Genomic DNA, 14,615 nt, shown 5'->3' on the forward strand with positions numbered 1-14,615 from the left:
TGCCTCACGTTCTTCTGTGAGCTTTTTTGCGTATGGCTTTCCCTCGCTTTTTAAAAAACTATTGTATGTGTTTTTTAAATGTAAAGGGTCAGCATATAAGAGACAATCCCTCGTCATACAGGCCACCGTGTGCTGGCGGTAAGGAGACGCGCTCCAGGCCAGGATGACCTCAGTGAACAAATCCGCTGACTTAATCAATTGAAAATTCTCTTCAACTTTCTCGCCAGGCCTGCCAGTGTTTGTGAAAGGCAAATACTGAGCTGTGGACATACCCGTGTTTGAGGAGTGAGTTTGCGTGATGGGCGAGAATACAAAGTTTCCTTGGAATATTCAATCCTCGATTTCTTTGTGTGCATTATCCCCACCATCCATCCATTCAACAAAGATTTGCTGAGCACCTAGCATGTCCCGGCACCGAGCTGGGTTCCGAGGCCGCGGTGGTGAGCACAACACGGTCCTCGCCTTCAGGGAGCTTACGGTCCCCGTGGGGGGCCGACCACAAGCCAGGACCCCAGCAACATCACACGCCTGCCGCTGTGAGGGCGGCCCTCACTGTACCTCCACGCAGGAAGGCGGGGAACAGTTCAGCTGGAAGAGGGAACTGAATCGCACGTGCAGAACCGTGTGGAGGCGTGAGCCTGGGTTCCGGTCTGTCTCTGTGCCCTGCGGGATTCATGGCATCCCGACGCCGGGAGCCAGAAGATCAAAGAAGGGATCCTCCACCAGCTCGAGGCCTCCCGCCCCACCAGGAGGGGCGGCCGTGGCCCAGGTGTGGGCTCCTGCCTGCTTCCTCCCGCCGGGCCTGAAAGGGGCTCGGTCCCGGAGGGAAAGAGGTGACCCTGAATAACTGTCACTGTCACTGCCCACAAGAAGCCTGACTCCCTGAGCAGAGCTGGCACCTCCACCCCCCACATGCTGTCCCCCGATGTGGCTTCTCCCCCGTGGCTCTTACCACTGCAGATTTACAATTCCTTGTGTGATTATTCTACCAACGCCCACCCCCATCCCTGCTGGACTAAAAGGCAGACCTGGTGATTCACTGGAGCAGGACACCATTGCAACCCTGGGCCTGGCTCAGTCATAGAGGAGCTCAGCACACACGAGGGGCTTAGCACACACGAGGGGCTCAGCACACATGAGGGGTTCAGCACACATGAGGGGTTCAGCACACACGAGGGGCTCAGCACACATGAGGGGCTCAGCACACATGAGGGGTTCAGCACACACGAGGGGTTCAGCACACACGAGGGGCTCAGCACATACGAGGGGTTCAGCACACACGAGGGGCTCAGCACACATGAGGGGCTCAGCACACATGAGGGGTTCAGCACACACGAGGGGCTCAGCACACACGAGGGGCTCAGCACACACGAGGGGCTCAGCACACATGAGGGGTTCAGCACACACGAGGGGCTCAGCACACATGAAGGGTTCAGCACACACGAGGGGCTCAGCACACATGAGGGGCTCAGCACACATGAAGGGTTCAGCACACATGAGGGGCTCAGCACACATCAGGGGTTCAGCACATGAGGGGCTCAGCACACGTGAGGGGCTCAGCACACATCAGGGGTTCAGCACACATGAGGGGCTCAGCACACATATACTAAGTGACTGAGTGAGTGAGTGAGTGTGCCATGCTCTGGGAGAGAAAAGAGCTAACTTGCCCCCATCCTGAAGGAAAAGCAGAATGCTAAATAAAGCCATAATAAGGAAACTCAGGTTGTGGGAGGCAGGAGGACGACTGGTAATGTCCCCCTCCCCCTGCGGACATGCAGTTTAAGCCGCTTTGAGGTCTGAAGCATGGGATTAGCCCGGAAAGATAGGTAGGGGGCCGGGAGAGCAGGTTTTCCAGGAAGAAGGCAGAGCCCAGGCCGGGAGGGGGAGGGGATCTGCTGCACCCTGAGCGCCAGGAGGGGAGCAGCGTGAGCAGGGGAGGGTAAGGGGAGAGGGCAGCAGGCGCCCCTCCTGCTACACGTTCATCCAACAAACATTCACTAAGCACCTACTATGTGCTGGGCCTTACAGGTCATATTAAGACCGGCTCTTGGGGTACGTGGGTGGCTCCATCGGGTAAGCTGCCGACTCTTGATTTCGGCTCAGGTCATGATTCCACAGTTCGTGAGTTGGAGTCCCGCGTCGGGCTCTGTGCTGGCAGCACAGAGCCTGCTTGGGATACTCTCTCTGCCCCTCCCCTGTTCTCTCTCTCTCTCTAAACAAATAAATAAACTTCAAAAAAAAAAAACTTATTTAAAAAAAGGACCAGCTCTTGATCCCAGAAGCAGGGGGGAAGCAACAGAGAGCTTCAGCAGGGGGTCAGGCCACCACTGGGAAGTGACCACCCCACTGCCGTGGGCAGCGTGGGCAGGAGGAGAAGGGGGTCCAGCCATGCGGCTGTGCAGGAATGGTCGCTGATTCGAAGCAGGGGCTGAGGGAGTGTCACCTATCCCGGGTGGCCCTGGGTGTCAGGCCGGAGCAGCTGGGGGGCTGGAAACACCATTCACACAAACCCAGGGGAGGGGGCGCAGGGCAAATTTGTGAACAGAGATGAAGCATCCCCCTCTGGGAGGCCGTGCTCAGAGGCACCGAGGGCTCGGGCAGCGGTCCCGACATCAGCAGACACCATGATCCCCTTCGAGGCAAACGCTAGCTGGTGACAGTCAGCTCCTAGTTTATGAGAACCGGAGCTCTGAAGGACCCCAGAATAAAACCACTGAACCTAGGGGCGCCTGGTGGCGCAGTCGGTTGAGCGTCCGACTTCAGCCAGGTCACGATCTCGCGGTCCGTGAGTTCGAGCCCCGCGTCGGGCTCTGGGCTGATGGCTCAGAGCCTGGAGCCTGTTTCCGATTCTGTGTCTCCCTCTCTCTCTGCCCCTCCCCCGTTCATGCTCTGTCTCTCTCTCTGTCCCAAAAATAAATAAACGTTGAAAAAAAAAAAATTTAAAAAAAAAAACAAAACAAAAACCACTGAACCTAGTTTATCAGGAAACCAATTTCAGTGAAAATGGGACAAGTGTTTAACGCGGTTCGGCCTTGGGTGTTTCTTCAACAGCTGACAGTGGTTACATTAGTTTCCCTTTCAAATGGATTTTTCCTGCCAGTCCACATTTGTCTTCTCCCTTCCACGGAGACCACGGGAAACAGGCAGCCGGGTGGACAAGCACGTGTGAGCACGCGAGCGTGCCTGTGTGCACACCAACACTGCGTGTGCTTTCACTCACGGCCCAAAGCAGACCCCACATGAGGCCTAATCGAAGGGGCTCCGCCTAATTACCCGAAGATGCCTCCGCAAGGAGAGGGTAGTGTGAAAGGAGGGGAGAGCTGGCAGGATCCTTAAGTACCCTCACTTTTTATGCACTAAAAAGAGGCATCGAGTGTATTTCCGGGCTTTGAGGGAGTCATTCCGCAGGAGCAGAGCACGTTAGTGTTTCTGGAGGAGAATATGAATCACCCTCTGCTACGGAACAATGCACACGGGACCCTCGAGCGGTACCTGAGGCCGAAGCACAACACAGGTCACTTTTCAACCTGTACAGTTTAACCGGAAGATCTAATCCTTCTGACAAAACTGCCTGGTTTAAATGTTCTCACCTGTAAACACATGATAATAAACACCACTGTCATTGACTCGCAAAGCACACGTACGGCTGCTTCCGCCTTTGTGCCACGACTCCGGGAGGCCAGTTCCGGAGGGGCACCAGCAAGCAGGGTTAGAGGACAGGGCTGGGCATCCCTCAGCCCCCAAAGGGGGTGGGGGGGTTGATGGGCTGGAGGACAGGGCTGGGCGTCCCTCGGCCCCCGGGGGCCCACCGAGCCCTCTTCGAGGCACAGGTCCTAGGGCCCAGAGCTGGGGGCCTGGAGTGTTTAAAGGCAAGGCTGGATTTCATCTAACTTTAAAACTCTCAAAGGCAGACACTGGCTTTAATGCACAGTCCCTGAGCTGCCAAAAGCCAGGACGCCGGAGAGGGGAGAGGGCAGCGCCTTTGGGACCGTCACCGTGAGGCCAGGGCTGCAGAGAAGCGGGACTGAAAGGGCTGAACCCCGGCAGGTACGGCCGTCCGAGGGCCAGCTGCGCTCCACCGGCGCCGGGGAGAGGCTCGAGGCTGGGGGCGTCCCTGCGGGCAGCTTAGGGGCAGAACCACGCAGGGCCTCGCCGGCCCACCTCCGAGATCCGGGGCTTCACCAGCCCCCAGGCCGGGCGCACCCTAGCGCTGCCGGGGATTCACACGCCAGGGCAGGAGCCCACCTCCGGGGCGAGGATGAAAGAGACCGCCCTCTTGTGAGCAACCACTTCCCGCCATCCCCCCAGACACGTGGCCGGCCTTCCGGGGGGTGCCCCTCATAAACATGGCCGCCGCCCCGCTTAAATGGGGCCGCCACGAGGGTGCCCCTCACAAATATGGCCTCCGCCCCGCCCATTACGCCCAGCGCCGACTTTGTTGGGTCACATGCCGGAGGATGCCGGGCTGTGATTGGCCAAACTTCTGGTGCCGTCAGACGCCGGGCGCGGGCCGAGGGCCGCCGGGTCGTTGCTCCTCTGAGAAGCGTTAGGCCGGGACGCGGGGGTTCGGGCAGTGCTGGGGGCGGCAGCGCGCCGCTCACACTCATGAGGAGCCGGAAGGTGAGGCGCCGAGACCGCGCGGGAGCCGTGCCGATGAGGCTGGGGTTCCCGCCACCCATTGTCTGGGGAGTTGAGGAGGCCGCGGTATGCCCTGGGCCGGGGGCTGCCTCTGCTCGGGACTCCCTGCCCTCGCCCTCGGGTCTGAGGTCTGAGACCACGTCCGGGAGGGTTTCCACATCACGACCCTGGGTGGGGGGCGGGTTTGGGGTCACGCTTTTGGGTAGTGGGGGGGGGGCTCCCACATTACAGCCCTGCGGCTGGGGGAGTCCTGGGTCACGCTTCTAGGCAGGGGCTCCCACATTACGGCCCCGTAGGCGGGCGCGGGTCCTGGGGCATGCTTCTGGGTAGGGGGGCTCCCAGATTACGGCCCTGAGTGGGGGGGCAGGTCCTGGGTCAGCCTTCTGGGTAGCAGGCTGCCAGATTACGGCCGGGGGGGGGGGCGGGTCCTGGGTCAAGGTTCTGGGTAGGGGGCTCCCAGATTACTGCCCGAGTTGGAGAGAGGGGTACTGGGTCGCTCTTCAGGGTGGGGGGCTGCCAGACCACATCCCAGGAAAGGGGGCCTCCCTGTCCAGAACTGGTCTGGACCCCTGAGTACTGCTGCCGCCACCCAAGCCCTCTGTTCTTCAGCATGTGACCTCAGCCTGGCCCCAGTCACTTCAAGTGTAGAGTGGGGTGGGAGGAGGCCACTGCAGAGGGGGAGAGGACTGACCCGGCACTGGTTCCTGGCACTCCGTACCTGGCGACGGACCGGGACACAGAGCACCCGGTGCCCAAGGAGCGGGCCCTTTTCCGGGCGGGGGGTGTGGGGGGGCTGTCTTACCAGCCTGGCCTCTCTTTTGATGGAATCTTTTGGGCCACATTTAAAGTTACTGATCTGGTTGGATGCACGCATGCCATTTTACTTTTGTTTTCTTTATGCACGTCTGTTATCTTTGTTCCTTGTGTAGATGGATGAAAATGAATGTTTTCTGGTGGGCATTTGTGTTTTCTTTCTAGCAGTTGCTCTAGGTTTCACCGTATGCATTGTAACTTAGTGGAATCGGCTTTGTGGTGTGTAAATGGGGTGACTGATCGGTCAGGGGCCCCCACATGTGGGGCGGCAGTGGCGTGAAAATTCACCTGAGGCCGAACCCAGGAGCTGGAAGGGCGCAGTGCAGGAGGGGCTGCTGGGAGGCAGTGGGCGGGGCTGCGGGAAAGCGGGAAGAAGCGGAGGTGTGACCACCAATGGGGTTCTCCCTTTTCGGGACCTGTGCCGGTTGTAAGTAGCCCATTGGCCAGTTGGGGCCTATGGCTATTTCCGGGGGCGGAGTCGCCTCGTGGGTCTGTTTTCAGACAGGTGGGCGCGGGCGCCCTTTCTGCACCCGGTTGCTCCAGCCTGTTTGCCTAAAAGCGGCCTCTACAAGCTCCAGATTTGTCGTGAGACCTAAAAATGTACCTTTATTCCCTTCACCCACTTTCTTGGTATGTCGGGATACCTGTTATATCTATTAGCGTTAGAAACCCAACGACCTGTTCTGATCGTTTCTCCATGTGTGGTCCTCTCGTTGCCCCAACAGTCCTGCTCCCACCCCCGTCCTTTGTGCTGTAACTGGCAAATAAGTCACATTCCTTTTTTTTTTTTTTTAATGTTTTTATTTCTTTTTGAGACAGAGAAAGACAGAGCGTGAGCAGGGGAGGGGCAGAGAGAGAGGGAGACACAGAATCTGAAGCAGGCTCCGGGCTCCGAGCTGTCAGCACAGAGGCCGACGCGGGGCTCGAACTCACGGAGTGTGAGATCATGACCTGTGCTGAAGTCGGAGGCTTAACCGACTGAGCCACCCAGGCACCCCAAAGCACATTCCTGTCTACGTTGTATAATGTTATTTCTACAACCGCTTATAAATCACCAAGAAAGGAGGCACCCCTGCTTGTACGCTGTCGGTAAGCATCGACAAAAAGGGCGCCCTCTTTCTGTGAACTTGAATTCCCGTCCGGGGCCACTTGCTGTCAGCCTGCAGAGCTCCCCCCCCCCCCCCCCCCCCCGTACCTCTGGCAAGAAACACGGGCAGCATTCTCTCCGCTTATCCGGAAGTGTCTCTTTTGCTTTGATCGCTTTGCTAGATACAGGGTTCTCGGTTGGCACATTTCTTCTTGAAGAACTTTGACTATGTTTGACTATATCCATTGCCCCTGCTCAGTTAGCGGTGTGTTTGTTTATCGGGCTCCCCTGGTGAGTGTTTCCTCTGCCACTTTCAAGAGTTCTCTGGTCTTAGGCTTTCAGCCTTTAAGCGGCGCCGTCTGTTTACACAGCTCTTTCCATTTCTCTTATTGGGAGTTTAGTTCCTGGACATTCCTGTGTGTGAAGGTGGTTGGTTTGTTTTTGTTTTTGTTTTTTTCAATAACTGGGAAGTTTCAGCCATTATTTCTCTGTGTATCTTTTCTCTCCTTCCCTCCCCTTCCTGGCACTCCCATTACACATATGTTGGTGCCCTTGATTGAGTCCCATGTTTCTTGAAGACTCTTCATTTTTCTTCATTCTTTTTTCTCTCTCGTTTGACTTGCATGACCTTGGGTTTGCTTATTATTTCTTCTGCCAGTTCCCTCCAGTGAAGTGTTTATTTCAGTTCTTGTACTTTTTCACTACAGAATTTCCTTTTGGTTCCTTTTCATAATTTCTTTTTATCGTCATCATTCTGTATTGGATGCAACACTGTCGTCAAATTTTTTATTCCTTAACTGTGGTTCCTTTTAGCCTTTGGACATGTTCATCATGGCCACTTTGAAGGCTTTTTCTGGTAAACTCCACCCCAGGCACCATCACAGGTTCTTGGAACATTGCCAGCTCTTGTTCCGCTGTAGACATCTGCCTTCCTCTCGCACGCGCCATCATTTCTTGTTGAACCTGGACATAGTAGATAGTGCAGCAGTTCTGGGTACCTGTCTCCCACCCCCACGGACTATTGTTTATAGGCTTTTTATTTGGTGACTGGGTAGATTTCTTCTATGGGAGTCTTTTCCCCTCTCACCTGGGCAGCTGGGACGTGCCCCTGCCTGCCGGGCAGCCCGCATTCTCCCTGGGGTGGCTCTCATCCTCTCCTCCCCTGACCACACCTAGCTGTTAAGCTCCCAGTAAATGCCTGTTGATTGCTCAATTGTTTTCAGCAATAGCCTGGGGCATAAATTGCTCTGCCGATAATCCAGTCTAGCTGTGGCTTCTTTGAAGGCCTAGTTTCTGGGGTCAGCGTTGGATGTTTGTGCTGACCCCAGGAGGGCTCTTCCAGCTGCATTATTCCCTGGTTGTCACCTGCAGACTATCTGACCTAAAGTTTATCTTGATGTCTCTTTCTAACTGCCTTTCTCCACAACCTCTAGTGTTCTGGAGAGCCCCTTTACGCATGAACTTTATCCACACTCCTTGCAAAAGAAGTCAGTTCTGTAGGGAAGAGATTAAGAATTCTGATTAGGAACTCTGTTTTAAGTCTGTCCCTCCCCGGGCAAAATGTCTGCTTCAGTGCCTTCACTGATGTGACACCTCTGCCCCTGATCTCTTGGAGGAAGGCTTGCCTCTCCTGGCCGGGACCCGCCTCGCGCCTGGGAGCCCAGCGTCCTGGTGGTGGCGGTCTGGTGGCAGTCGGGAGTCCATACACCACTGAATTTTGTGGGTGGTCTTGAATAACATTCTTTTACCCTTTGCATGCCATAGGACCATTTCCAGAAGTCTTAAATGGTTTTCATACTTCTTGCCAGTTCTGTGGGGGTCAGCGGGGTTCCTTGTGCTGACCCGTTGGAAGTCAGTCTTGTCCTGCCCTTTTGGGAAACCACCGTGTTGCCTGTGACATCCCAGTTTCTAACCACTCACTTGGAAGGCAGAAGACCGACGACGGGAAGCAAAGCAGCTGTCCAAGGCAGAAGAAACTGCCGGATCCCATGTGGGAGCTGGCGCCTGGGGGGTGGCTCCACCCGCGACGAACCCGAAGCCAGCGCGATGCCATGCCGGATGTGACGGCAGCTCCTGAGCATTGGCCTATACCCGCCAAGAGAGCCTCTGCAGGGGGCCCGGAAGTGAAGGTTAAGGAGCCCGCCTGGGGAGCCTGGAGCCCCCACCTCAGAGGTGAAGCTGGAAGGCATCGGGAAGCACGCGGCTGCGCAGAAGGGCCTGAGCGCTTTGGCGGCACGGGGCCAGGACTGCTGCTCCCCGGTTCCGTCCTGGGGAGCGGGCGGCTCCTGGAGCTCATGTCGGGGAGAGCCGTGCATGATGAAGCAGGGTGAGGAGGACTTTGAGGCCACGCATCCCTGTGTAACCTCGCACAGGCCCCTCACCGGAGCCGCCATCCTCTTAAAGAGGAGGCTGTTCAGGCCCCAAGCACAGCACGTGCTAGCTACATCAGCACTCGGTGATAGCGGCAGCCATCCTCAAGGCCAGTCGTGTCTCTCAACCAGCACCGAGCACAGTCACAAGGGGGAGTGTCGGGAGCAGGACTCGTAGGGGAAGAGAGGACAGTTGGTGGCCTGGGACTAAGGCGGCCGTTCCCTCCTGGGAGGTAGGAGGACTTCAGGGGTCATCTGGGCAGGGCAGGGAGGACGGGCGTGCTGGAACCGCTGCAGACTCCCCCACAAGTGGCTGTGAGCCCAGACCCTGCTGCACCCACCCGGCAGGCCCTTCACCTGGCCTGGAGCGCCGTGTCCCCGCTGTGCGCACAGGCCACGGCCTTTCCTTTTCCTTCCATCCTGAATGCCGTATGGGACAATCCGGTATCTCACGGCCTGGGTGAGCCGCCACCTCCAGGGGCCTCTGGAGACCTCCAGGGCTGCAGATGGGGATGGGTGGGACGCCATTGCAGATTTCTAAACTAGCGGTCTCCTTTTTGATTGGTTTCCTCTTCCTTCCCCCGGCCCCTCGGCCCCCAGCCGCTGCCCTTCCATCTGCATGCCGGCCCACCCTTGCTCACCACGTGCACTTGGTATCCATTCCAGAACAGAATAAGGAATTAGTGGAAAAATGGGTGAGGGATGCCTGTGTGGCTCAGTCGGTTAAGCGAACAACTCTTGATTTCAGCTCAGGTCATGACCTCACGGTTTGTGAGTTCAAGCCCCACATCGGGTTCTGTGCTGATGGCTCAGAGTCTGCTTGGGATTTTCTGTCTTCCCTCTGCCTCTCCTCCGTGTGTGCACACCGCTCTCAAAAATAAATATTTATTTAAAAAGAGAAAAAGCGTGGAATTCAGATAAATCTGTAGTTTAGTGAACAGGGGTGAGCCAATGCTAACTTTTCCATTTTGCCAGACGTACCATGGGTTATAAGTTTTACTTTTTCGTTAATTCTTTTCTTGCATTAGAAGACTCTTGCATTCGGAGTAAACTGGCGGCAGACCATGTTAAGATTAGTCCAAAGTCAACTGCTTTAAACCAGTAGAACTGGGACTGTTTCCACCTGTAATTTGAGGGAGGGAGCGATGGGGGTGGGGCTGCCTTTTTGTTTTTTCATATTACCTTTTATCAGGAACTCAGATACCATGTAAAAGTTCAAGAACCTTCTGAGAAGGCTGCTTCTAAACGTTTGCAGCTAGCTTAGTATCTGTTAACCTACAAATGGAGGTATAAGGTGACGGGGACAGACTGTCCCCAAGCTTCTGAGGCCGTTGGAAAGGGTAGGTCTGCATCTTCAATCCAAGACAGTTTAGTTTGAATTTGCACAAGGCCACAGGGGACTTTCCAGAAAGGTGAAGAGGGGGGTGGGAAGGACTCAACAGGGTTTTCTTCGGTTAGGAAGTCGCTGTGTCCGGGCTCGCGTCTCACAAGAGCGTTTGCTGACGCCTTGGGTCCTGTTCTAGCTCACAGGTGAAGTGCGGTCTTCGGTGCGCCTGAGAGCCTGCCGTCGCTCAGCCAGGTTGGCCTCTGCTCGGGAAGCCAGCATCGCCACGTCTGCCAGGACGGTATGTCAGGTGAGTCTCGGTAACAGAGCTGCCGGATCTCGACCGGTGTGGCCATTTGTATGCGAAATGTTCGCCCTGAGATGGGTCGTGTTAGGAAAGTGTCGTGGTGGGGCGCCTGGGTGGCGCAGTCGGTTAAGCGTCCGACTTCAGCCAGGTCACGATCTCGCGGTCCGTGAGTTCGAGCCCCGCGTCAGGCTCTGGGCTGATGGCTCAGAGCCTGGAGCCTGTTTCCGATTCTGTGTCTCCCTCTCTCTCTGCCCCTCCCCCGTTCATGCTCTGTCTCTCTCTGTCCCAAAAATAAATAAACGTTGAAAAAAAAAATTTAAAAAAAAAAAAAAAAAAGAAAAGTGTCGTGGTGCTTCTGTCCCAGAGGAGAGAACCATGTAACTGCTTTCAGAGGAAGGTGCGCTCTCCAGCCCAGGGCCGTGCTTTTGGAGCGTTCGCCCATCCACGGGCAGGGGTGTCTCAGACTCCGACTCACCGTGCACCTTTGCTGGTCATTCCTTGCCGCCTTTTGCGTGGTGTCGGCTGCCATGGCGCCACGCTTCTTTAGCCCTGACCGCTTCGGGAGAGAGGTTTGCCTCTGTCTGTGCCGAGCGATCCTAGCCCACGAAGTTGCTGTAAGCTCGACCTGCCTCGGGCCGCGCTCCGGGGTCTGGTTGGGACTTGGGTTTTACACCAACGACTAGCGTAGAGTTTCAGTGGCCTACGCTGCTTTAAAGACTGCAGTCCATTTAGTAAATCCTGGCTGTGCACCTGCTCGGGGTCAAGAACGGCTTCCGTCCGAGCAGAGATGTGTGCGACCCGGAGTCCCGCGCTGTAACTACGATACGGTGGTTTGTGCTTCCGAAGGTGCCTCAGGAAGTAGAAGGCCCCGGTGGGTGTGTGTCTAGATTCTTCCCCAACCGCCAGTTTACATCGTGTCCCTCCGAGGGAGACAGTGACGTGACCCCATCGTGCAAGTTGTGGCAACGACGTCTCTTGCTTAAGGCGTGAGGAGGGCTCGCCCCCAGGACGGAGGCCTTCTGACTCGCCGTCCGCCTCACAATCCTACACGTGTCTGGTTCTCTCACACACTTTTCTCTCCACAGACTTCCTCATCACACAAAGCCGCCGACAGGCGAACTTCCAAGAAGTTCAAGTATGACAAAGGTCATCTTGTGAAATCAGAATTACAGAAACGAGTCCCCAAGAGCGATAGTGCTGCTCTGCCCAAGATACCACCCGAGCGCCCCTGTGACAGTGACCCTCTGGGGTTTGCCGAAGAGCCCACGGCGCCTCCAGGAAGGGGAGCTGGTGCCCCGACAGAGCCGGCGGCCACGGGCGGCCCCCTCGGGCATGGCACCGCTGTGGGCGACGCTCGCCCCGCAGAGACTGAAGACGGCCCGTCCCCGCCGGCACACGGGCCCCTCACGGGAGAGGACCCCCACGGCAGCCGCACCGCACGGGGCGGGGCGGCACTGCAGACGGATGACAGCGTCTTTCTGGACGAGGACAGCAACCAGCCGATGCCGGTGGGCCGGTTCTTCGGGAACGTGGAGCTCATGCAGGTAAGACTGGCGCCTCCGTGGCTGCCCCCGCGCGGGGCGCGCACTTGGCCGGCTCTCTGCTCTCCCTGCATGTGGCACTGCCTCGGGGACAGGCTCCGGTCCCCACGAGCAGACAGACCAGTCACTAAGTGGGCGCACCCCTTCCCCATCCTCAGCGGAAGATGGTTGCCAGGGCACAGCTGCTTCTGGGAGGCTTCCTTCCCGCTCGGCCCTCGGGTGGGGGCGGGGGGCCTGGCAGGTGACTCTGGGCCTCCCCGCACGGTCGCGGGTGGGGAGCGACTGCCCACACTTGTGGGGCGTCCTCTTCCGTTTAACCCTTGCGTCCCCCACATCAGCCAGTGGGGGACGAGTCCTCGCCCAAGAGCCGACAGGTGCGGTGGGCCGGCGGTGGCTGAGGGAGTGTTTCCTTCCCCCAAGGACCTTCCCCCGGCGTCTTCGTCTTGTCCTTCAATGAGCAGACGAGAATTCAGGAAGATGCATTTCAGAGCCAAAGACGATGAAGATGATGATGATGGTGCAGAAGTGTAGAGAATAAAACACGAATTTGACAGTCAGTAGTAGTCTGACAGTTGAGCAAGTTCTGGGATTCACACGACCTTATCTCCCAAGAAAACGTGTCCTTCACCACACGTTGAAGCTGACCCAAGAACACCCTAGTGCAGAACGCCAGATACCTGCAGCATGGACACGTGTGACCCAGAACGTTCTCTGAGATCGTGCGGTTTCTGATATCCGTGTGTGCGGACGATGGCTTGAGTCCCCTGAGGGGGCTGGGAGATCTTTCTAAAGAAAACTGCTCACTTAAGCTCTTTAGTTTTGATAACACATGCGTTTATTTTCCATTATCAAAATTTGATCATTCTCATGATTGAGTCAGTGTCAGTTCTTAAAGAACTCTCCTTCTATTTCTGTACATGAAGCTAATGTTTACCTTGGGAATTTTGCAAAACACATACGACCAAGAAATAAAATATATTTTGGAAGTATTTTTAAAGAGTCTCGTGTTCCAAAAACTCCATGCTTGTCTACAATATTTGAGAGTCAAGTGGGGAAAACGAATCCTTTCCCGCCTGTATTTGTTAAGGCTGGGTCAGCCTTCGTACCTGCTCCCTGGGTTGTGGGCAGAGGTGAGGCCCGAGAGTCGAGAGCTGAGGCTGTGCCCTTGAAGGGAGAGGGCCCCTCCGTGTAGACTGAGGGGTTCCTGAGACAGCGGCGCTCAGCACAGTCCTCGCCCCGTGCGGTGCGGTTACAGAGCGGGTGGGCAGGTGAGGAATACCCACGAGGGATCCCCACGACTGGCCGAGGGAGGCTGCCTGCGATTCAGGAAGACTGGGATTTTCTTGAGGAGCATCAGAGGCTGTTCTTCAGCTGCGGTCGTCCCCCTCGTCCGCGGGGTCGGAAGCAAATGTCCTCCCTGTGACGCAAGGTCAGAAGGTTGGAAGTAGCCCAACTCCGTGTCACCTGCCCGCATCATCGACCTCCTTCATCCCAGCACACGGGCATTTGTCATGAGTGCGGGACGGCACATTGTCGTGACCGCTCTGCTTTACTGTTGGTTCCTTCCTGTGCCCGATGCGAGGTTCAACTTTGTCACAGGTGCGCGTACAGGAGAGAACTTGGCACGTAGCCGGTTCGGGACCACCTCTGCTTCAGGCATCCACTGGGGGTCTTGGAAGGAACCCCCCTGCCGATAAGCGGGGGCGGGGCGCTCCAGTAACAGGAGCTCAGTCCTGACAGCAGCTACATTTAACCGTATTACAATGTCCTGTGAGGCACGGAAGGATCTCACGTGAAAGATCATTCGGGGCAGGTAGGTCGCTGAGTTGCCCTATAAGCTTTTCGAGCCCCTCCAACACCCACCCGAGACACTGCCCAATGTGACTATTAGCAACTGTGACCACCGACTCTGGATAATTTTTGTGGTTTATTGATCAACAAACTACTTAATAACTTGGAATTGTTGCTTATAAAGGCATTTTGACGGCAGCCAGGGAAAACAACTAACTAGTTGGGGTTACTGCAGAATTAACTAGTGATCACAGCACCTGAGTTAGTGGTGAACGACTGCGTCAGATGCCAGGAGTCTCTGGCCTACGTACCGGCCTCTGGGAGAAGCATCGGCCTGACCTGCAGAAGAGCCTTGCTATCACGTTCCCACCAAAATGCGAGCGTGCGCCTGGGGGCCCCACCCCTGCTCCCACCGCGTGACCTCCTGGGGTGGCGAGCGGGCCAGAGACGGTTACTCCCAGGTGAGGGGTGCTGCAGGAAGCAAGCAGGTGTCCCCTGCAGAGACGACACAGACCGCATGGAGCTGGGGAAACCGTGCTGTGCTCACGTGCTGCGGGACCAAGCGTTGGGCTGAGGCCCGTTGGGGATGACCTTAGCAGTACAAAAGGAATGCAGACTAAGCCTTAGGGACAAAATAAAGTTTCAGAAGGCATAGCGAAATACACGTTAGAATTACTTGTGACCTAGCAGGCCCTGTGACAGTGTGAATTTTTAGGATCCATCTCTACTTGTCTTCACGAAGTGC

At 56.4% G+C, this 14,615-nt stretch overlaps 1 protein-coding gene across 1 annotated transcript; it reads left to right on the forward strand.

Moving 5' to 3' along the window:
• Positions 1–4,529: 4,529 nt before the first annotated feature.
• CUNH1orf174 (chromosome unknown C1orf174 homolog) lies at positions 4,530–13,070 on the forward strand. The gene is made up of 4 exons (XM_047083351.1): positions 4,530–4,620; positions 10,431–10,541; positions 11,624–12,082; positions 12,500–13,070. Exons 1-4 carry the CDS (start codon positions 4,606–4,608, stop codon positions 12,608–12,610), a joined length of 696 nt encoding a protein of 231 aa, XP_046939307.1. The 5' UTR covers positions 4,530–4,605; the 3' UTR covers positions 12,611–13,070.
• The last annotated feature ends 1,545 nt before the right edge of the window (positions 13,071–14,615 follow it).

Source organism: Lynx rufus, unplaced genomic scaffold (assembly GCF_022079265.1).
Source record: "Lynx rufus isolate CCGP_SWC_20201006 ecotype Redwood Valley unplaced genomic scaffold, mLynRuf1.p SCAF_2, whole genome shotgun sequence".
NCBI classification, from domain to species: Eukaryota; Metazoa; Chordata; class Mammalia; order Carnivora; family Felidae; genus Lynx; species Lynx rufus.